This window comes from Bombus flavifrons, chromosome 16 (genome assembly GCF_040668555.2).
Source record: "Bombus flavifrons isolate JBK064 chromosome 16, iyBomFlav1_principal, whole genome shotgun sequence".
NCBI classification, from domain to species: domain Eukaryota; kingdom Metazoa; phylum Arthropoda; class Insecta; order Hymenoptera; family Apidae; genus Bombus; species Bombus flavifrons.
The window spans coordinates 6,103,158-6,124,436 of NC_138457.1; the positions used below are offsets into that span (position 1 = coordinate 6,103,158).

The window sequence follows — 21,279 nt, forward strand, 5'->3', positions numbered from 1 at the left end:
ATGTAACAAATATATTTGCCAAATAAGTATATAAAAGTAAGGAATCTTATGATTTACAGAGATAGAGAGTTATTTGTTTTTTATAATACATTTCCGAAGTTCTTGCTGGTTTAATATTCAGAAGATACAGATCAACGAAGATTTCTTTCTATACACCTGTTCACACGCTTTGGAAACTTAATGATACTAATTAGGAAAAAAAACAAAGTTATTTCATAAGCATGAAAATTCTAATTAAATTGATTAAATAAATTTATAGATTATATAAAATAGTCTTCTAAATAAAACATGTTAATTTTAAAAAATATACACCTCGCAAAGTACCATATTAACAAATGTTCCAAGCGTTATGCATCAGATGGGATTACTCATTGATAAAATATAGCTATAACTTTCATTATACCGAATATCATCAAATCGATAGCAAAAGACTGTCCCCTTTTTCTCTGCTTTGTATTTTAGAAACGGATCTTGCTCTGTGATAAACTTTGCATCATTATGATGTAACAAAAGTTTCATTTCACATGGTCCCACATATCATAATCTCTAATCCATTTTTTTTTTCTTTCTATGCAATTAAGTCATTCGAAAAACAACTGCATTTTTTTACATATCATCCACTGTACATGGTTGTCGAAAGAAAGTACTGTATATGATCTATCATAGATTATAGATTATAAATCATTTAAAATTGGATAACTGAATATACGATTGTGCAAAAAAAGGTTTTAAAAAATTTCGTAAAATTATATTTAATTTGTTGTACTCTTTGATTTCACGGGTAGTACAAACTTCGTTCTACAGCGGCGTATATGATAACAGTTCGGCTTTTTCACTTCTGCGGTTTTCCGTATATTATTCTGTGTCTCTTCCTCATTCTCTTCCTCCCCCTCATCTTCGCTCAAAATCGGAATGAAATTATTCAATCTGTATAAAAAATAAAAAAATTTTAATACTAATTCTATGCTTTTAAAAGGTAATAAAGAAGCATATAAAGTATAAGTTCTTAGCTGCTATTAGAAGCATGAGTGAATAAGCTGCAGAGTATTGAGTGCGTAGAAGCGTGTGTAGGTAAGAGAGAAGTAAGCTCATAACAGATTCTAAAAAAGAAATAAATTAATTTAATTGAAAAGTAACCACCTACGATGATCAGAAGCCATAGTTTTCGATCTGGTATGTGGGGGTGAAAACATATATTTTGGAACTTCTCCAATAGCTGCAAATAAAATTTAAAACAATTCTCTTAATAAATTTTCTCGATGAATAAATATTAATTAAATATTGCTAGAATGTACCTTTTTGATCCAATGGTTGATCATTCGTCTTCTCTGGCTGTGAAAAAGAAAACTGATTAGCTGCCTTATCCTTGGTATTTTGTTTTGTTGATTGCTTTGTTCCTCTTCTTGGTTTTGACATCGCTTCGTTCGCTTCTCGAGTAGAGGTTTCAGAAACACCACGTTTCCTCTTCTTAGAAACTTTCTTAGAATCGTCTATTGGACTTATGGTTTCTGTCCCTTCTTCCTCCATTATTGTCTCTTCAAAGATTTCCTTGCTACGGGTACTTCTGGTTTTCCTCCTTGTTTCTACTTGAGATAATTCCACGCTTGCTGCTCTTCTCAATCGAGGATTCCGTGCAGCCTCTTGCCGCCTCTTGTTCGTAGTAGAGACTCTTTCTTTTAATGGTACACTTAGAATTTCTTCAAGCTCTTCCGGTATTGATTGTATTGAGGACCTACGACTACGTGTGTTTGCAGCTGGTTTGCTTACTGCCTGTTCTACCAAATACTGTTCTTTTACGGATTCTGATGATAGTTCAAGCTCCTTTGAGACAATTTCCTTAGCTACGCTGCTAGACCTTCGAGTTGTTCTTACCACGTTGACTGGCTCTTTAGGTACAGAACTACCTCGTCTCCTTGATGACTTAACAATACTAGGCTCTTCCTGATCCTGTTCACTTGTTTGAGATTCCCTTCTTGATCGAATTGAAATTGTACTCGATTTATTTGCTCCTCCTGAGGATTGTTTGGTATTTGTGCTCTTAGTTTCTGTTTGAACCTTTTTCTCACTACTTTCTGGTAGCTCCTTTTGTATTGAGGCAGAACGTCTTAAACTCCTTCTCACTGGCACTTTAGCTTCCTCACTTTCTGCCTCTATGGAAATATCCTTGGCAACAGAAGATGCCCTCTTGCCCCTGATTTTCCTTGGCGACGAAATCCCAGATGATCCATCTGATCCAGAAGAGTGCTTCACACTTTCATCTGCAGGTGCTACAGAAGCAATTAATACTTCTTTCACCAACGAACTCGCTCGTCTCGACCGTGGCGTCTTTGCAAGAACCTTGCAAGGTGAATTTAAAGGAGACATATTAGTTTCTTTCGATATGGATGAAGCTCGACGTGATCTGGTCATTCTAGGTGTGATTTCTAGGGATTCAGAGTCTAAATTGGAAGTATTAACAATGTCTTTTGGTTCTATATAATCTGATGAACCTCGAACTGAGTTCCTCCTAGTTCTTCTATAATTAGAATTATTGTTATCAAGTCGAATCGACTTGTCCTTTGTCTCCTGTTCTTCTGCATTTTCTTCCTTCTTCTGGGAAAACCTGGATTGGTCACGTATATTTTCTTCTTTATCCAGATGTGCAGTATTTCTTTGAAGATTATCTAATATTTCTATGCTGGAATCAGATTCATCATCTGTGATATTTGAAGCGTCAAAGATGTTGTCTGTATTCATTGGTACCGTTTTTGAACCTTGTTTTTCTTTACTCTCCGGTTCATCAAAAACTAAGAATACCTCATCGCTATCATGTGAGGATTCATCGTCAGTGATGTCGAATAGTACACCATTTTTAGAACTAACGTGTTTTTCAACATCGTGCTCAAATTCATTCGGTAATTTTTCATGAAATGATCGATGGTGTTGTTCTTTGTTCTCTAAACAACTTACATTATTCGTAGAAAGACTTTTATATTCCTCTTCATCTTCTTCATGATCTTCATTAATATTTTCCAAAACTTCAGAGCTCGAAACATCTCTATTTATACATATACCTTTCACATCTTCCTTTAATTTTTTACTGTTACGTAGTTCTAAATGATTTGATTGATCTATATTTTCCGAGGTCTTCTCTCTATTTTCATAAAATGCTTCTGGAACAATGTCCTCTTCGACTTCTGTGGTAATTGATTCCTCCGAACTGTGTCGCGGTTTTTCAGGGCTAGAACCCTTTGTCATAGGTGTTGAGACTATAAGAGAATTATGATTAGTATTCTCTTGTTTAGGGATTTTCAAGGAGCGCTGAAGGTCACTCTTATCGGACCTTCTTGAAGGAACTTTTATCTCAAAGCTACTATCTGGAGAGAGAACCGCAGGGGAATAACTAGAGGAAGATAAAGTAGATAATCTTTTGGATACCTGCGGCGTGTTCGTTAATGAGCGATTATTCAATATATTGACTGAAGGAACGCTCAAACGAGAATTTGCGGAATTTTTTGTCTTTGAACAATTGGACAAAGACTCATTTATGGATTCTGTAGACGTTTGTAAGTAAGTTCTTCTAAGACTCGGTCTAGGCCGAGCTGTATATACATTTTTGCAAGTATAACTACTATCTGATAAAACTGGACTATCAATCAGACACTTTTCACTTGTTGCTGGACTCACGAACACTTCATCGTTTTGATCAGACGTATTAAGTTTAGAAAATTCTTCTTCTCTGCTAACTTCACCATGAGAACAGCTGTTCTTTGACTGACTAATATTGAATCGTATCTGTCTATTAACTTTACGCTCCCTGTCCGACACTGGACTACCTGTGATTTCATCCTGTAGACTAGCAGCAATTGGAGACGTCGAAGATCTTATAAGCTGCCGAATTTTTAAAATAGAATGCGGAGTTTCAATCGGAATATCCCTATTGGTGGATATTTTCCGTTTTACCAATGGGGTACTAAATGCAGCACTCAAAGCTGCTTCGCTATCATCCAGCAACTTCCTACGTTTTGCTCTTTCTGGTGTTCTCATACCACTGTTCTCTTCATCATGCATAACCTGTTCCAAAGTGCGTTTGTTATTCATTTGTACCATTTTGGGAGACATTACACAATTTATATTGATCCTGTCATTAGATGACTTTAACGCGGCACAAGGAGCAGTGACGAAGGGAACCACAGACTTTTCTGTTCTAACATAGGTTTCCTTTGCCTTCCTAATAACTGTTTCATAAATATTTGCAGTTTTCTGAAAACTTTTGCTGTGGGTCATAGGTCTGGGATATCTGGACTCTAAATCTATATCTAGATTACTTTTACCCATGTTCATGGAAAACCGCTTCACTACATTAGGTAAAGTTGCATTGTAGGCATTTAACATATCAAAGTGCATGTTCTTTGAAGCAACAGAACTGGACCAAGTAGTAGTGTTTCCACTATTGGCTTCCATGTAACGACAACGTTGCAAGTAATACAATAATTTTATGTCTTCAGACTTGGAATCCTCCAGAAACTTGACAAACATTTCCTCTTCTTCAGTATCCAAGGCCAAATGTAAAATATCGCCGAGTTTATTATAATTCTTGCAGGATTGAAAGAAACACATTAGTAGCTGTGTATAATGTGACTGCAGTCTATGATGAAAAGCAGATTGAACCAAACCATGCTCCACTGATAAACTTATTAATGTGCTTTGTTCTTGAAAGGATGACAAAGGAGGTTTCTTTATACGCAGATACATTAAAGCTAACTTGTGCTGACTGTTCCTTATCAGTGTTTTTAGCACAAGTTTATGATGCCAGTCTTTGACATCAGAATCACTGACTAATTGACCAGTCATCATGTCCAAGAAACCTTGGTAATCCTCATGATCTAGAAGCCAGAATGCTTGGGTAAGTTTTATGAGGCTTGGACTCATCTTGAAAGATGAAGGATATTTGATCAATTGATCAACTCCAGGATAGGAACCCTGTAACAGCATAGCTAAATCCATTAGAAGGTATATAGTGATCTGATGTTTACATTCTATCTCATTTGACTCTGTCTGATCGCAGTCAGTCAAGTAACTCCTCAGTAACGACTGCAAAGAGGGTGGAGGATAATAGCCATTGGTATTCGCTTCTCCAGCTTCTCTTTCCCACTGTAAATTCAAGGCAGGACACTCTCGAGCTATCAATTCATCTATGAAAAGCACCTCTTCACTTCCTTCTTTTGCATTATTGTCTTTAATCGATTCTCGTTTTTCTTTATACAGAGAAGACAATTTTTCGAATGGATATGGAATTTTCAGAGCAAGAGACATTGGTAAAGGACCTTCCTCTAGACATTCCGATTCGGGTAACAAACCCACGTCGTAAAACCATAGTAATACTTGGAAGTACATAGATACTCGCTTTAGTGCTCTTCGTTGCTTGATTAAACTGCTTGTTTCAAAAGGTAACTTAGCTACTACATTAGATAAACATTCCAATTGTTGGTAACAAAATCTCAACGTTTTTACTTCGGATTCGCCTATGTTATTACCTGATTGATCAAATAGAGGAATACATAGACGATCAGCAATCATTTTTATGGAAGATGCGCGCTGTATTCCCCACTTTAAGAAACTTGGATACATGTAGGCGGCACTTCCATCTGACCATTCTTTGGCACACTTGATCAAGAAAGTCGCCCAACGTTGCTCCAGACAAAGCGATAATAACATATCCCTCTGAGCGTTATGATCGCTAGAAAATGAAATTTCTGTGTTGAACGGAGTCAAACCAACGGAGAGACACTTGTGAAACATTTCAGAAGGTTGCGTTAGCATGATAGGCCCTGCAAGGGCAATTTCACGAAGTAATTCAGCTTGGACTCCTCTAGTATACCAAAATGTTAATTTTGACAAACTTAACTCTATCCATTCAAAGAACAAAGAATTTGGGTAAAATAATTCTTCTGATGAGTTTAAACTATTATTAGGAAATTCTTGTAAAGTGCGAGGAATATAGGCACAACTTATTATCTCTTTCCCAGTTATGTTGCAGGCCCTGTGATTTGTATTATAACAGGACAATATGCTATTTGGATTCTTGCATTCACTGAGAGTTTGAGGCATTTGTTCCTTGTACCATTGATTCAAATCAAATAATAAAGTTCTATTAGTAGTTGAAATTAGAAGCAAACTGTCTTCACCTTTCCTACATTCTGACTCTGTTTGGTCCAGATTAGTTCCTCTTTCGAACGTAGACAAACTAACCACTCTATCTTTTGGGTCTAATTCAATCTCGAATTTAAGGCTAGGCTCTCCTTCCAGATTAAAATATAAATTAGTTCCTCTGTCACAGTATTTTCGCTGGAACAATAAGGCAAACATTCTCAAGATAGGAGGCATCTTAAATGAATCGTCTTGGAAAACAACCCACAAATAATAGAAAGGTCTAGGATCATCTGTTGGTTCTAATAATGCTAAATGTGTTATTATCATGGTTTCATCCACAGGTACGCTAATCCATCCCACAGAACCATCATTCTGCCATATTATCACTCTGCCTAGACATCCTGATATTAAACAACCAATTTTCATTGAGCTAATTATAGTATTTGTTAATTTTTCGTCTAGAAAAGAATTCAATTCAAAATTTTCTCTATTAAAACCAATGTGCTTTTCTATACCTACAAATGTAAAAAATGTAATCATGTATATTAAAGTAGGATAAGGAAACAACAAAAACAGAGTGTTGCTTATGTTATACTTACGTTGAGTTAGCAAATTACAAGTCATGTGTTTGCTACTGTTTCTATGAAAGGAGTCTTTAGTTGTTAAGAATTGTATTTCAGCTGGAGAAATTTCATCCATTGTAACAGATAAATCAGGATCCTCCCAAGTAGATCTCTGAAGATCAATCATGAGATGATGAAGATTGCGTAATACTACACAAGCTATACCATCCATTTGCATAAGAATATTGTCTGGTCTTCTGTCATTAAATCCTTCCCAATCTGTTGCACCAGATACAATACAAACTTGTTCTACACCAGCTGGCATCTGTACATAATATATTATATCATGAACATTTCATTCTAAATACCACATAATTTAAGAACTTATCATATTTCAATACCTACTTTAATAGCTCTTAAAACACGAGAGGAAGTACAATCAAAGATACACAATAAACCCGCGGAATCTTTAATTCTAGTTGCTTCATTGTCCAAACCAACAAGGAGCAATGGTAGTTCCCCACACTGAGCAGGAAATTGACAAACACAAGTGATTTTCCCTCGGAATGTCCACGAACTGGTACTTTCACCAGTTTTTGCATTAAGAACTACTAAATGGCAACCATAACTTAGCCAAGCATACGTGGCATCATTTAGAAAACCTCCATAAACACCATCAAGACCATTATATATTTGCGAACCATTTGATGGTCCACTGTCATCTCCTTTTACGTTATTTAAACATTTTGTTATAGAGTGCTGAATATCTACAACACTGCGTATCTACACAAAAATAATATTGTTATTAGATTAAGAGTGATATTGCCTTTTATAATATACAAATAAATATTACAATAACAGAGTAAATATTTTCATAGCATATTTTTAAGAAAATAAAATAGGAAATTCCATTGACATTGTGAATTACCTCACAGCTAACTTCCCCTAGTTCTTTCATATTTTACACAGGATATTAAAATATATGAGATAAGAAAAAATCATTTATAAACTTTCCCACTAAGGTCACCATAAGGTTATGCTGCCGCCAAATTTCAATAATCCTGTTGTGTATTTCCAATGGCAATTGGCACAAGCTTGGATAGCGTACATTCAAAGTATTATCTGATAGAGTATCCGGAAAACGGCGTAATTTAGAAACATACAGAACAAAATGAATATATTACATTTAAATCCGTTTCATCACTCGTGCATTCATTTTAAAACTGTAACTATACAACTGCGAAGTACGTTAAAAAGTATTGCCAATTGCATGCTTTGCCAATAGCATTTGAATTCTCATAATTACTATATAGTTCTAAATTTAATCAGGTGCATAAGTATGAAAATGTGCGATTTTCGAAAATTTCATGGATTATTATTTAAAATAATATAAGGTAATGAATTTTTATCGTTTAATGAATTCTAATTGTTCGAAAAACATTATCGCAAAATAATCTGCATTTTAAGATCCAATAAAAGTATGTGTAAAAGAAGGACGATATTTTTTGAAATATTGATTAAAATTAGCAAATATTGGAATTAAGCGTTTCCTTTGTTAATTGATATTAATATTCCTAATAAATGTATAGTTTTTCCAAATTTTTATATTTAATTTCCATGTATATTAGTCTTATGCATGAACCCTAAATAAACTGTACTTTTATTTAAATTATTATAATATTCTATATATCATTATATTAAATTATTATAATAAATTTTCAAATATCTCTTTCGCTACATGTGTTTTGTACCAGTTGAAATTATGAAATGATTTACTAAAAACTCGCGAAAGTATCGTTGTATTAAAACAGCCTTAATGATATTTTCATCAAATGTTCTACAGCTGATCAATTGCATATATGTTTGTTTATATATTCCAAGAATAACATATACGGTTTCATATTATATATTATTCCTATCACATAATAGTGCTCTATTTACAGTTATTTTATTATCAGAATGAGTTCCATATATTATGAAAATTGAAACTACATAGTATTGTTGTAAATGGCATTGTAGATATATAAATAACCTTAATTGAACACGGCTATTTGTTTTTCAAACTGGTTTAAAATATCTAATATTGTTAATGAAATATTAAGAAATGATTATTGTACTGTAAAATGTCGTATCAGGATTCTCCGTTTTCGACCATGTATGGTCAGGACGATTATGATATTGATGAAGACAACGACGAGTATTTGGAAGATGACAGAGATGCTGAAGAACAAGATGAAAGTGATGAAGGTACAATTGATTCGTTAAAAATATATTTTTGTAATTAATACTTTTATAAACAGGCAGTTTATAAATTTCTAGATACAGAGGAGGCAAGCGAGACAGATCTTGGCAAATCTGAAGAGTATACAGAAATAAAGGAGCAGTAAGTAGATAAATTTATGTCAATTCTTTGATCAATGGTGAGTTACATTCAGATTTTTCAGAGTTTATCAAGATAAGTTAGCTAGTTTAAAGAAACAACTACAGCAGTTAAAGGATGGCACACATCCAGAGTATAATCGGAAACTAAAACGCTTGGAAACCCAGTACAAAGAAAGGTTCGTATTCTTTAAGTATAATATTCATTTTGAGTGGAATTACTATGTAATTGTTCCTTTAATTAAATTGTTTATTTACAGATTACGATTGAATGTAATTTACCGTGATTATTTGACAGAATGGGTAGAACGAGACTATATATTAGAAAAAAAAGCAGCAGTGAAGGAATTTGAGGAAAAGAAAATAGATTTAAAGGAGAACTTATTAACAGATATGGAAGAAAAACGGAAAATGATTGAATCTGATCGACACACAATGGAACTCACTGGCGATTCAATGGAGGTATAAATCTGATACAAATAGCAGTTTCACTCTTCGTTATATCATATATTTTTTATTTTTCTACTTATTGAGGTGAAACCTGTAATGACAAGAAAATTACGAAGGCGACCAAACGATCCTGTACCTGAGAAAGTAGAAAAACGGAGGAAACCGCCTCCCGCGCAATTGAACTATTTGTTAGATGAAAAAGAGATAGAGAGCGATTTAAAAGCTATTAGTCGCGGTAAAGTACTGACCACTATTCGAAAACCAGGTACTGACTAAAAATTCCAAAATAATGTACATGAATTAACTGGGAATCATTATTTGCAGCAATACTACCACATTATAATACAGTAAACATGCCTTCTCAACATATTCCACCACCCTCTGATACCCCTATAATAGAGACTAGGATAGAAGATGGCAAACTTCTACATGAAAGACGATGGTAATTTTGGTTTTTATTTTTGGAATTATCTATCTAAATTAAGAAAATTGTAGGTTCCATCGTGGACAACCAGTGTACGTAGAAGGGAAAGATTTAACTAGGTTCGCTGCAAATATTTCGGCGATAGGAACTGAAGCTGTATGTAAATGATTATCAACAAATTCATAAAATTTCTTCCTTTTTATTATAATCTTTTTCTTAAATTATAATTTCCTCATTTTATAGATATGGGTGAAGAAAGTTTCGGATGGAAGCAAGGTGCGTATATATATATCCCAATTAAGTCGAGGAAAAATTTCAATCAAAAGAAGAGCATCCTAATGACTATCGTAAAAGTATTCACTGTTACGGGTATAAGTGTTCAGTAATTGTTAAACTTGTGATACATTAGACTTGTAGTTTATTGAAGTTCTATTTTCTGGATTCAATATAACTCTTACTGTACTTGTCTTTTGCCACCAATAAAACCAGATCTTTTGATGATACTGTATCGCCATGTACATCCATATAAAATAAGAGAAGAGCAACAGAGACATCATAGCTAATAATAAATAAGTTGACCATCGCGCTGGTGGAAAGCTATCGTAATTATTTTTGGCGTAAAAGTCGGCCGCGACTATACAAATGTAAGAACATCCTATCGCCATAGGCGTAATAATAATGCTCCGAAGTAAATCGGCCTTCAAACTTCGAACATACAATTGATGTTGCTGTTGATTAAGACACACCCAAATTAATATAGAATGTAGAACATGGTAACGAGGAGTTCGTCTGATCTCGAACTGGTGTCCACATAATTCGCAGCTATTTCTATTACTTTCCTCTAGCCAATGTTCTAGACACTTCAAATGGATTGCACCCATGGTTCCCTTGAAAAAATTTAATTCGTTTTATTTTTTAATTTCCTTGGAATATTAAAAGTAGCGATGATTAGCTAACCTTACACTTGCAGGGATATGTAACGGGTAATTGGTGAGAAGAATCGTAGCAAATACGACAGTGTGTCGCCTCATCAAGGGATTCATGTAGATTCAATTTCGCTCTTTTATTCGAATCATGTTTTGAATTATTGAGTTTTCGTTTTATGGTCAACTTAATACCTGTATTTTTTTGATTTGATTCTGCTTCAACTTTTGCTATAATTTTTTCTAGGACACTTTCCACGGAACTCCTCTGACCGATCATTATAAACTATTTTTAGCTGTTTAACCTGAATATTTATAATATATTCAGAAGAAGAAAAAAGACGAACGAAAATTAATTACATGATTATTTCAGTTTGCAATTATTATTGCTGTTTACGTTATTTTATTATGTTATCGAAAAATGAAATTCGTTAACTCCGATGATAAGATTTCATTTATTTTCTCTTGTTCGTCGTAAGTACTCATTAAAATGAGGATTATGAACAGGTAGTCATTTACAAACTATCTCGTTACATGTATAAAAACTTGTATTACATTACGAAAAATACAGTTAAGTTAGTCAAGTAAAGTAATATTAATGAGATAAGTAATTATATGTGCAGTTTGTAATTAATCACTAAACTATGAGTAAATGTTTGTCACTCGGCCATCATATCCACACTGGGGCAGTCTTCACCTATATTACTTGGAGACGTTTCTAATTCTCCGATTTCGTTAGACTCGCTATAAATGTAAATTTCGAATAACACATATTTCTACAAAAATTTCTGTAACAAACTATTTACCTGTCTAATGAAGGGTCATTGCTGAACATTTCAGTTGGAACAGTAGGTGGTGCTTTCTCTGGTACTAGTTCCAAATAAGTCTGTCGAGACTCTAGATGTCTTTCTACTTCCTCTGGTGTCATATGGCCATCTGACATCAAAGACATTGGTACTACATTATTTGATGATTGTACCTGAAATATAAAATGTCCTAAATTAACTGTTCCTTTAAATTACAAATAGTTACTTACTATAGGTGTGCTGTTTGATTTTGTTACTTTTGGAGTAGGTTTTTTCTTTTTGCTTGTGTTGAGTTGAGACTTTGTCACTGTTGGCATATGATGTGGTGTATGATTACTAATTCCCATTTCTATCTTTTTTCTAGGAATAGAACAAAGTTGATACATAAGTACTAACACTTTCCTTTTAACTAAAATTTTTTCAAGTACCTTTTTGAAGTATCAAGACGAGTAACTTCTTCATCAGATGATTCAGTTTCATCACTTTCACTGAATGAGGCATCTACTTTCTCATATTGTAATAATCGATCTAATAAAAAACTCTTGTCCCTATTTACTTTAAGTAATTTTCTTTGTGTAGATCTCAAAGCTTCTTGAAAACATTCATTTTCCTGAAATAATTATCAAATGATAAAATAAATTTATACCCAAAATATATATAAAAATACCAGATACACATACATAAATTAAAAATTTTAATTTTCTCTTAAGATTTCGATACTGATCCTTATAGTTAGGCACTTCCTCCTCTGGACTATCATCATCATCGTCCTCTGCATCTGCATTGTTGTTTGCAATTGAGCGACAATACCATTCTTCCAACATTGATCATCTGCAACTAAAAACTAATAAATGTCTCTATTATTCCATTTAATGAAGTGTAACAATAAAATGTCTTTGATATTGTTTGTTTCTTAGAATGAAATCGCCTTAAGAATATCATGAAATCAATGAAGTGAATAATAAAAATCTCATAAACAAAATAATTTACGAATGAAAACATTCTTTGTTAGGTAAAGGAGTATAAGTCAGAATTATTAATTTTAGAAAGAAATATTTACATTATTTAAAGATCAATGTAGGATTAGGTATTAGATTTTGGATATATTATTATAATCTCAAGTAACAGAGTGGGAAAGAAGTGAAATTGATTCATATTATTAGAACTGTAAGCAAAAGACAGCAATGTAGAAAATATTAGCATATTTATCCTGTCGACCAAACTTTGACTTAAACTCTTTTGCCCATCCACCATAAAATTGTCAAATGTTTTAGGATTTCAGAATGTCTGAAACAAGATCCTGTGGGAAAGTGACATTTATTATGCAGCAATCTGATATGTATACAATTACAGCTTCCATTTCAAAAACTTTAATGTTTTTGTCAGAGAACGAATTAATATTACTTTGATGCTGTATAAGGTTAAGTTCTTAGACGATAGAAGATAAACTGAAATATTTCATAGAAAACGAACAGATAATCGGCGAGAACAATAAAGTTTGACTTGAAATAAAATTTCAGTAGTACCTACGCAAAACTTTAGAATGATTTTTCGTATGTTGCGATTAATCGAGACGAACAATTATTAGGAAGATAAATAAGCTGTTTATGACTGGCTTTCATTCTGAAATCGTGACTTCTTTATCGATTCTATAGTAACTTTGAAATACTACCATTCGACAATAAACATTAAATTGAATTTTCAGATACAATTTGACAAATTCTTCTTTTTAGGAAATATAAATAATTTTTCATAACTTTCGTGAATTTAATTAACAATTTCTTGATTTTACAATAATTAGCTGTAAAAATTACAACATTTTATTTCTCTTCTTAATATAAACGACAAATTTGTGTAATTGCTGTAAGTTTACGTTTCGTATTTTTGCACGATTTACTTACTCGATATGAACGATAAAAAAATATATAAATGTTAATATTTAATGAATAATGTGTGTCATATTTTAATAGCAAATTATAATATCGAATTAATGTACAATAATGAAAAAATAAAAAATTAAATTACAAAAAACGAAATGATGGTCTTTTTTTAAAATAAATTTGTGCAGAGTAAATAAATTACTTTGAATTTAGCGCGATAAGGAAGTTCATAAATGTTTAAAAAATAATACAATAATTATCTCTTATTCTTTTTTTTATGTATTAAATATTAAAACTTTAGGGAAAATAATAGTCATCGATGCGCTATGTTCTAATTAAATCCAATGAGTTTCGCATCTCCTCAAAACTGATTGTCTATGGAATATGATTAAAATTGATAAACTTATATGGTCGAAGTTTTTAATTTTTGTATAATAGTTCTTAAGTTAGAAATTGTTAAGTGTTATCATCATAGTTCAAATTAACATTTCTAATCAGTAAGAAAAGATTACTATATTAAAAATGGGTATACCGAAGTTCTTTCGATATATAAGCGAAAGATATCCTTGTCTTACTGAAAAATTGAAGGACTATCAAGTAATTAAAAAAAAATCTCGTCAACAATATTCATCCTTCTATATTTTTCTGTTCTTTTATATTTTTATACTTTTTTGTTATTTAAAACTTGTTCAAATTTTAATTTTTCTAACTGAAATACACATAAATGATATATGAAATAAAATGAATATATATCTCTGGATATACTATCAATGTAAAATAATGCTATTATTTACAGATACCTGAATTTGATAATTTATATTTAGATGTGAATGGTATTATACATGATTGCTCACATCCAGACGACACGGATATTACATTCCGTATTTCAGAAGAGACCATATTCAAAAATATATTTCGTTACATAGAAGTATTGTTTCGTATGATCCAGCCTCAGAAGTTATTTTTTATAGCAGTTGATGGTGTGGCACCACGTGCGAAAATTAATCAACAAAGAAGCAGACGATTCAAGACTGCGAAAGATGCAAAGATTCAGGAAGATAAAGCAAAGGTTAAGGGTACAACTTTACCCAATGAAAAAAGATTTGATTCTAACTGTATAACTCCAGGAACGGTTTTTATGTCCAAACTTGATGAACAATTAAAGTATTTTATTACATATAAGATATCAACTGACAAACTTTGGCAAAAGTGTAAAGTCATATTCAGTGGGTCCCAGGTACCTGGAGAAGGAGAACACAAAATAATGGACTATATACGTTATATGAAAACACAAGCAAATTATGATGTAAATACAAAACATTGTTTATATGGTTTAGATGCAGATTTAATAATGTTAGGTTTATGCACACATGAAATACATTTTACATTATTGAGGGAAGAATTGACATTTGGTAAAAAGCAAAAAAAAGTTTGTTTAACACCAGAAGAGACAAAATTTTGTCTGTTTCATTTATCTCTGTTAAGAGAGTATATAAATCACGAATTTTCCTCATTAAAGGAAAAATTGCCTTTTCCATATAATTTGGAAAATATAATCGACGACTGGATTTTAATGGGATTTCTTATAGGAAATGATTTTATACCACATCTGCCAAATTTACATATTGTACATGGCGCATTGTCTGTATTGTATCAAGTATATATGGATGTAATGCCTACATTAGATGGTTAGATAATCTAAAACAAAGGAAGCATGTAATACGGTATGTTTCATGAGTTTCTTAAAGTAGTCATTTCATTTCAGGTTACATAAATGAAACAGGAACGTTACGATTAGATAGATTTGAAAAATTTATGGAAAGACTTAGTCGTTTTGACACATTGCAATTTTCGGAGTATTACGCAGATCTAAAGTATCTCGAAAGTAAGACAGGGAGACCTCTTACTGAAACTGAGAACTCCAATGACAAAAGGTCAGGAAGCAGTGAAGAGACTCGTTCTCCAAGGAAAATGCAAGATAAGGAATTCGATGCTTTACTTAGATCTGCCGCGGATATGGTATTTACTTAAATTGTACTTAAATAATCATATTTACAATATTTACTCTTTAACAGCAATCTAATGCAGTCAACAGGAAAGTATGATGACGATGAATATGGTGATGATAAATCAGATTGTGAAATGTACACTATGGAATTCGTTCGATGCAAAAAGGATTATTATATAAATAAGCTAAAATACGAAAATATAGACGAGTAAGTGTAACTAACAAAGATTATGTGACTCAACTTCTTACGTTTGTTAATTGTGTCTTAAATGATGTTTTAGTAATTTTTTACGTTCACAAGCTGAGGGTTACGTTAGAGCAATTCAATGGAATTTAAATTATTACTATAACGGTTGTTGCAGCTGGTCGTGGTATTATCCACACCATTATGCACCTTATATTTCGGATATAAAAGATTTTAAAGACTTGAAATTGGAATTTGATTTAGGGGAACCATTTTTACCGTTCGAACAATTATTAGCCGTGTTGCCATCTTATAGTAAAGACTTATTACCACCAGCATTCCAAACATTGTTAACTGAGGATCAATCTCCTATAATTAAATATTATCCGACGAATTTTGAAACAGATTTAAATGGCAAGGAGCAGGAATGGGAAGCTGTAGTACTCATTCCATTCATAAATGAGAAAGATATAGTAGACGGTGCGTAAAAATATGTACATTTACGCTTATCGATAAATTGAAATTACTAATTGAAATTTTGTAGCAATGGCGCCTCGTTATCCACAAATAACTCCGGAAGAACGAGCAAGAAACAAGCATGGTCCAATGTGTTTGTTCACTTATACAGAAGAAAATTTAGGTGCTTATAAGGCACCTCAATATTTTCCTGACATTATTAATCACGCAAAAGTTCAACTAATTAATCGTGAGGACATTGCTGTACCTCGGGAAAAATTAGTTCGGGGCTTGTGTCCTGGTGTAAAGCTGGATGTATATTATCCTGGTTTTTCTACTCTACAATATATAGAACATACTGCGAGTTTAGAAAAAGCCAAAGTAAATTGCTGTGGCTGACAAAAGTATTCATACACTTATTATTATGTTGTACATATCGTACATATTATATAAAATATTTTGAAATTTCATTAGCACTATAATGAGACACGACTCCCATCATTATATTAGCAAAAGTTAAGCCATATCTGGAAATATACATATACAGAAGTTGCAAGATACCTACTGCAAACTTATATTTAGTAAACAATTAATATACAGTATAAATAGCCATTTCAATCATGTAATAAGTGTTAAAGATAGTCCTATGAATACTATTATAATATAATGTAATATTGCTTAAATATTTTTATGATCTTTGCAAAATATATATATAAATTTTCAGAATGGTTTTACATCTTACCAATATAATCATGATAAATGAATGTTACTACAGCGCTAACGAAATTTCAAAATGCTTCGTTTAACACAAATGATATATTCATAAGAGATATCGACAAATGTATAAATACTTTCGCGAGTCACTATATCTACAATCTTTTTATTCTACATACTTAACTATATTGCTTTATTTCATTGACATGTTCTTGCTTATAGGTAAAGGTATTCCAGAGATACTCGCGCCGAGAAAGTATGATTCTCCACATAAAATCACAGTCCAATATTGACTTAACAACCATAGGTTCGAAATTATTAGGTAAAACAGTGTACGTGAATTGGCCTCATTTGAAGGAAGGTTTGGTAATCGGTGTTTCTGAATCGAGCAGGAAGATGAATTCGGTTAATCAGTTTGACAACATCAATGAAACAGAATGGAATGTGTCGAAGAAACGTATAACAGAAATGTAAGTTAACTAAACGCTGTCATTTAACGCTCTGAATTCTACATCAATTATTATTTGTAGGTATAAGGACAATCTTGGAGTGGATATCGGAGATACGAAGTTTTTAGTTCATATACGACTATTGGTAGGCAAAAAGTACATCTTTAACGCTCAAGGGAAGGTGAACATGGAGAAACAGTGGACCGAAATGCCAACTTGTTATGCTTATCAGACTATAGTAAAAGATATCACAACCTATTGTAATAATGTACAATCATACAAGACTGTCAGTGATATCTTTGAACCAGGAACTGTATGTTTCATGTTGGCTCATCCATATTATGGAGCAATGGGAAAAGTATGTCATATAAAGTAATTAGTCGTATTAGTATTATTAGATGTATAGAGTAATATGTCGTAGAGCAAAGATGTGATTCTTTTTCTACTAGGTACATGAATCCGCGATCTGTAAGAAGTCGGGCAGAATAAAAGTATCTGTAACAACGATGCGAGAGCCGTCGTTTGAAGCGATCAAACAGATTCAAGCAGATCTCCAAACCCAATATATGCACGGCAGCGTAGCTTCGCAGAGGTTAGGTATAAGCTCTCTGCTTTTAAGTAGAATTACCGGCACGATTTTCGTAAAACAATCCTCAAATGAACTTCAGCAAGATGATGTTACATATAATATCGGATTTAATTTAAAGTTCAACAAAAAGAACGCGGAGGTAAGTGCATATATATATTTTTTTTTTCTTTTTTATAGATTTATCATTGTATGTATAATTTTAGATACCTGGTTACACTAGAAAAGGGGAACTTGGTCAATGGTATTACAGTCCTAAAGCTCTCGACTTAATCCGTAGCTACATGTTGAGGTGCCCCACTTTGTTTGAGCGTTTAGCTCAAAATCCAATCCAATGTATTTTTAAAGAAGAAGATCTATTTACTAAAGGGTAATCAATAATTTTATTAACAATCAATCTTTGATGAGGTTGACAACCATTAAGTCGTGATATTTCAATACTATAGTTCTGAAGAACTAACTGATACAGTGGCATGGTTGAAAGATCAACTTCATGGAATAGAAAGTCGTGCTTGTGGCAGGGAAATTATCGAGAATACCATAATGAAAAAACTTGAAGAAATAGTGGACGCGTATCTCGAGTCACCAAATAGCATTGGAAAAATTGTGGACATGCAAGTTCAACCATATTTGCTTTATACACCTACTTTGCATATAACAAACCTTCCACCTGATCCAAAAACGCAGACTCAGCTACTGGACAGAATTTGCTGTATTAAAGATAATTTCACTGTACCTCTTGGATACAAGGGAACTATAATTGGAATACAAAAGATGGAAAATATGTTGGACAATATGTACGATGTTTTGTTTGACAAACCAATCATAGGTAAGGATAATTTCTATTTCTTGAAGCGGTGAATTTCAGCAATATGATTTACTTCGACATTATCTTTAGGTGGATTTAGCATAAATGGATCTTCTGAATTCCGCACGTATCGTTTATCAGTCCTTGATTTTATAAATATCAGTTATGGGCAGAGAATAGAGCAGGGTAAAGGAACGCAAATGAATGTAGAATCCACAGAGCAATGGAAGAACATCATGGCTATCAATCAGGACGCTCAATCGCGCACAAATGCCAGCAATGTTATATATAGAAACGAAAAGCATTTAACGGTGGAAGCACCAATGTCACCAAAGTCATGGTCTACACAAAAGAATATAGAGGAAATCCCGAAGAATCAGCTGCCTCATAAATTCAAGCAGTATAACGCGCAGAACACTGTGAGCGTTCGGAAATCGCATAAACCAGTAGCAAAAAGTGTACAGCTTTCTCAAAACGTGCCGAAGAAGCTGATGGCAGAACCGACATCCGAGTTCCAGGCAATATGGAATGAATTGCATAAAAAACAGGTTAGTTTAATTGACAATTTAAATATTTTAGGTTGTTTTTAAGAAATTAAAAAAGATCTTAAGTTATTACTTATTTACTAGGAGCTAATCAAAGCTGTGCCACAAGCCGAAAATTCAGTAAGTATAGCTGTGTGGTATTTAGCATTTTATTAACAGACTGTTACCAATCATGGTATTTTAGCTACAAGATCCTAGTGCTTTCTTAAAAGCAGTGTTAAAAATTTCCGATGGAAACTCTCAAGAACCTGTCCACTCTGGAGTATCTAAAACAACTAAAAGTTTAAATAACTCACAAGAAGAAAAGAAGGCATTGGACACGCCACCTTTAGTGCAACAAATGTTTGATGTAAGCATTTATTTCGAGTCTTTAACATAGGGATATTAAAAAAGAATTGTTCCATTCCAGCATGCTCGACAGAACGACAAGGCGCCAACTTGGTACTGCTCACAATTACTGAATTACTATCAACTCAGTGGAGTGGGAATGCCTCGATATAGTTATTTTGGTGTTGGAGATAGTAATTTGATCCAAGCACATATTCTTTTACCAGATAAAAGAATATTTGTTGGAGAACCATGTGCGAATCACGAACAAGCAGCAGGAAGTGCTGCAAAGAAAATTTATACAGTAATTTGAAGTTTTATTTGAATATCTTCCTACTTTTTCTATTCTTACTCTATTTGTTGATTTTTTGACAGGAACTAAAATTAGCTAATTTATTGCCAAATATGAAGATACCTTTACCACCCCCGCAACATTGGTACTCTAATCCCCAGAACAGTAATTGGCCACAGAATGTAAGGCCACCATCAGTACCATATTACCCTCCAGAACCTAAACTTCTTCAACTTTTCCCTGATTGGGTTCAAAAGGACCATCATCGCGTACCTGGACTTCAAGAAACGCCCAAGCATAATAAACAGCAGTATAAGCATCATATTCAATCAAAAGTAGAACGAACTCATAATCAGAAGGAACCAAAGGCAGAGACAAAGAAGTGTACAGCTTTCGTACCCTTACAAGCACAAAAGAAAAGCAGACACATCACAGCCAAACAGGCTGTAAGCAAAGACAGTGCAAATCAAAGTGCCAAAGACAAACCTCAGCCCACAGTACAACAGAAGGGAAAGGAATCGCCAGCAAAGGTTTGTTATCAATATTTTTTAAAACAATATTTATTCTCAAACAATTATAAATATTCATTCCTATACTAAATCTTTCTAGACGATAAAAGTGGAAGCTGTCAGCACGACCCTTGAGAAGCAGAAACCAGTGCAGAATAGTTCACATCAAGTACAAAATACACAGACCGTAATAAAGCCTAAAAAGTCGCGTGTTGCGGCGAAATTTTGCATATCAACACAAATTGAAGAAGCCAATCATAGTAAAAATCAAAATTCAGATTAAAGAAAAAGGAAGAACATTTGGTAAACAATCGAAAGACATTCTGACGCGCTTATCTCTCTTTTACATTTCTTTTCGATATTGTGTAATAAACAATTCCAAACAAAACGAAGGTGCATGTATGCAAATGGAAAAAGAATCTTCAAGGATATTGAAGTAGCATGTTTGTAATACTCAATCATAAGTAACTTTTATTTTGGAATTCTCTTTTTTCCGATTTTGTAAGCATATCGACATTTCAAATGTAAGTCATTTTTATTTTGTAGTTCCCTTTTTTCTCCGTTCTTTTGTAAGCATATCGAGTTGAATGTTATACATCCGAATGATGTTGAAACATAGAAGTTAATTTGTAAGATTGATTTAATGTGATTTAGAAACAACAAGATAAATGAATATTTTATGTTTTATGTTGTGTGGAGGTCGGTATTGAGTATTATGTAGGTTACAGTATATGGATTCTATTAAAAAATGGAAATGATTTCTTTGTAAACTTTTAAAACGCACTGATTATGGACAATGAATAAAAAAAATCGATGTCTTATGTAATATACTTCTGTTTATCAC

At 32.9% G+C, this 21,279-nt stretch overlaps 5 protein-coding genes across 13 annotated transcripts; 2 read left to right on the forward strand and 3 right to left on the reverse strand.

Annotated features, from left to right (window-relative positions):
* Elys (AT hook containing transcription factor 1 homolog) lies at positions 1–7,916 on the reverse strand. The gene is made up of 6 exons (XM_069130420.1): positions 7,624–7,916; positions 7,101–7,478; positions 6,732–7,020; positions 1,296–6,647; positions 1,141–1,216; positions 1–927 (listed from the first exon to the last, which is right to left on the reverse strand). Exons 1-6 carry the CDS (start codon positions 7,651–7,653, stop codon positions 753–755), a joined length of 6,300 nt encoding a protein of 2,099 aa, XP_068986521.1. The 5' UTR covers positions 7,654–7,916; the 3' UTR covers positions 1–752.
* Positions 7,917–7,966: 50 nt separating this feature from the next.
* Positions 7,967–10,456, forward strand: LOC138188528 (sin3 histone deacetylase corepressor complex component SDS3). 3 transcript variants are annotated; one of them, XM_069130425.1, is made up of 9 exons: positions 7,967–8,089; positions 8,831–8,942; positions 9,015–9,078; positions 9,140–9,253; positions 9,335–9,536; positions 9,609–9,789; positions 9,849–9,966; positions 10,020–10,104; positions 10,192–10,456. In XM_069130425.1, exons 2-9 carry the CDS (start codon positions 8,849–8,851, stop codon positions 10,285–10,287), a joined length of 954 nt encoding a protein of 317 aa, XP_068986526.1. In that variant the 5' UTR covers positions 7,967–8,089; positions 8,831–8,848; the 3' UTR covers positions 10,288–10,456. The 3 variants fall into 3 exon arrangements, with proteins under 3 accessions (XP_068986526.1, XP_068986527.1, XP_068986525.1); XM_069130426.1 differs by lacking the exon at positions 7,967–8,089 and having other exon boundaries at positions 8,527–8,942; positions 9,609–9,759; XM_069130424.1 differs by lacking the exon at positions 7,967–8,089 and having other exon boundaries at positions 8,529–8,942.
* On the reverse strand, positions 10,338–11,156 carry LOC138188529 (E3 ubiquitin-protein ligase MARCHF3). The gene is made up of 2 exons (XM_069130427.1): positions 10,906–11,156; positions 10,338–10,835 (listed from the first exon to the last, which is right to left on the reverse strand). The coding sequence occupies exons 1-2, from the start codon at positions 11,149–11,151 to the stop codon at positions 10,338–10,340; spliced, it is 744 nt and encodes a 247-aa protein (XP_068986528.1). The 5' UTR covers positions 11,152–11,156.
* Positions 11,157–11,307: 151 nt separating this feature from the next.
* Positions 11,308–13,457, reverse strand: LOC138188530 (INO80 complex subunit E). 7 transcript variants are annotated; one of them, XM_069130434.1, is made up of 6 exons: positions 13,208–13,457; positions 12,358–12,508; positions 12,106–12,287; positions 11,908–12,037; positions 11,678–11,850; positions 11,308–11,615 (listed from the first exon to the last, which is right to left on the reverse strand). In XM_069130434.1, the coding sequence occupies exons 2-6, from the start codon at positions 12,499–12,501 to the stop codon at positions 11,531–11,533; spliced, it is 714 nt and encodes a 237-aa protein (XP_068986535.1). In that variant the 5' UTR covers positions 12,502–12,508; positions 13,208–13,457; the 3' UTR covers positions 11,308–11,530. The 7 variants fall into 7 exon arrangements, with proteins under 7 accessions (XP_068986535.1, XP_068986532.1, XP_068986534.1 ...); XM_069130431.1 differs by having other exon boundaries at positions 12,358–12,521; XM_069130433.1 differs by having other exon boundaries at positions 13,204–13,457.
* A 473-nt stretch (positions 13,458–13,930) lies between these two features.
* Positions 13,931–21,261, forward strand: pcm (5'-3' exoribonuclease pacman). Its single transcript, XM_069129198.1, has 17 exons — positions 13,931–14,154; positions 14,354–15,245; positions 15,323–15,576; positions 15,646–15,773; positions 15,847–16,229; positions 16,294–16,586; positions 17,142–17,389; positions 17,450–17,726; positions 17,818–18,096; positions 18,161–18,324; positions 18,401–18,783; positions 18,853–19,310; positions 19,392–19,427; positions 19,492–19,656; positions 19,717–19,938; positions 20,010–20,456; positions 20,536–21,261. Exons 1-17 carry the CDS (start codon positions 14,080–14,082, stop codon positions 20,716–20,718), a joined length of 4,887 nt encoding a protein of 1,628 aa, XP_068985299.1. The 5' UTR covers positions 13,931–14,079; the 3' UTR covers positions 20,719–21,261.
* Positions 21,262–21,279: the final 18 nt, after the last annotated feature.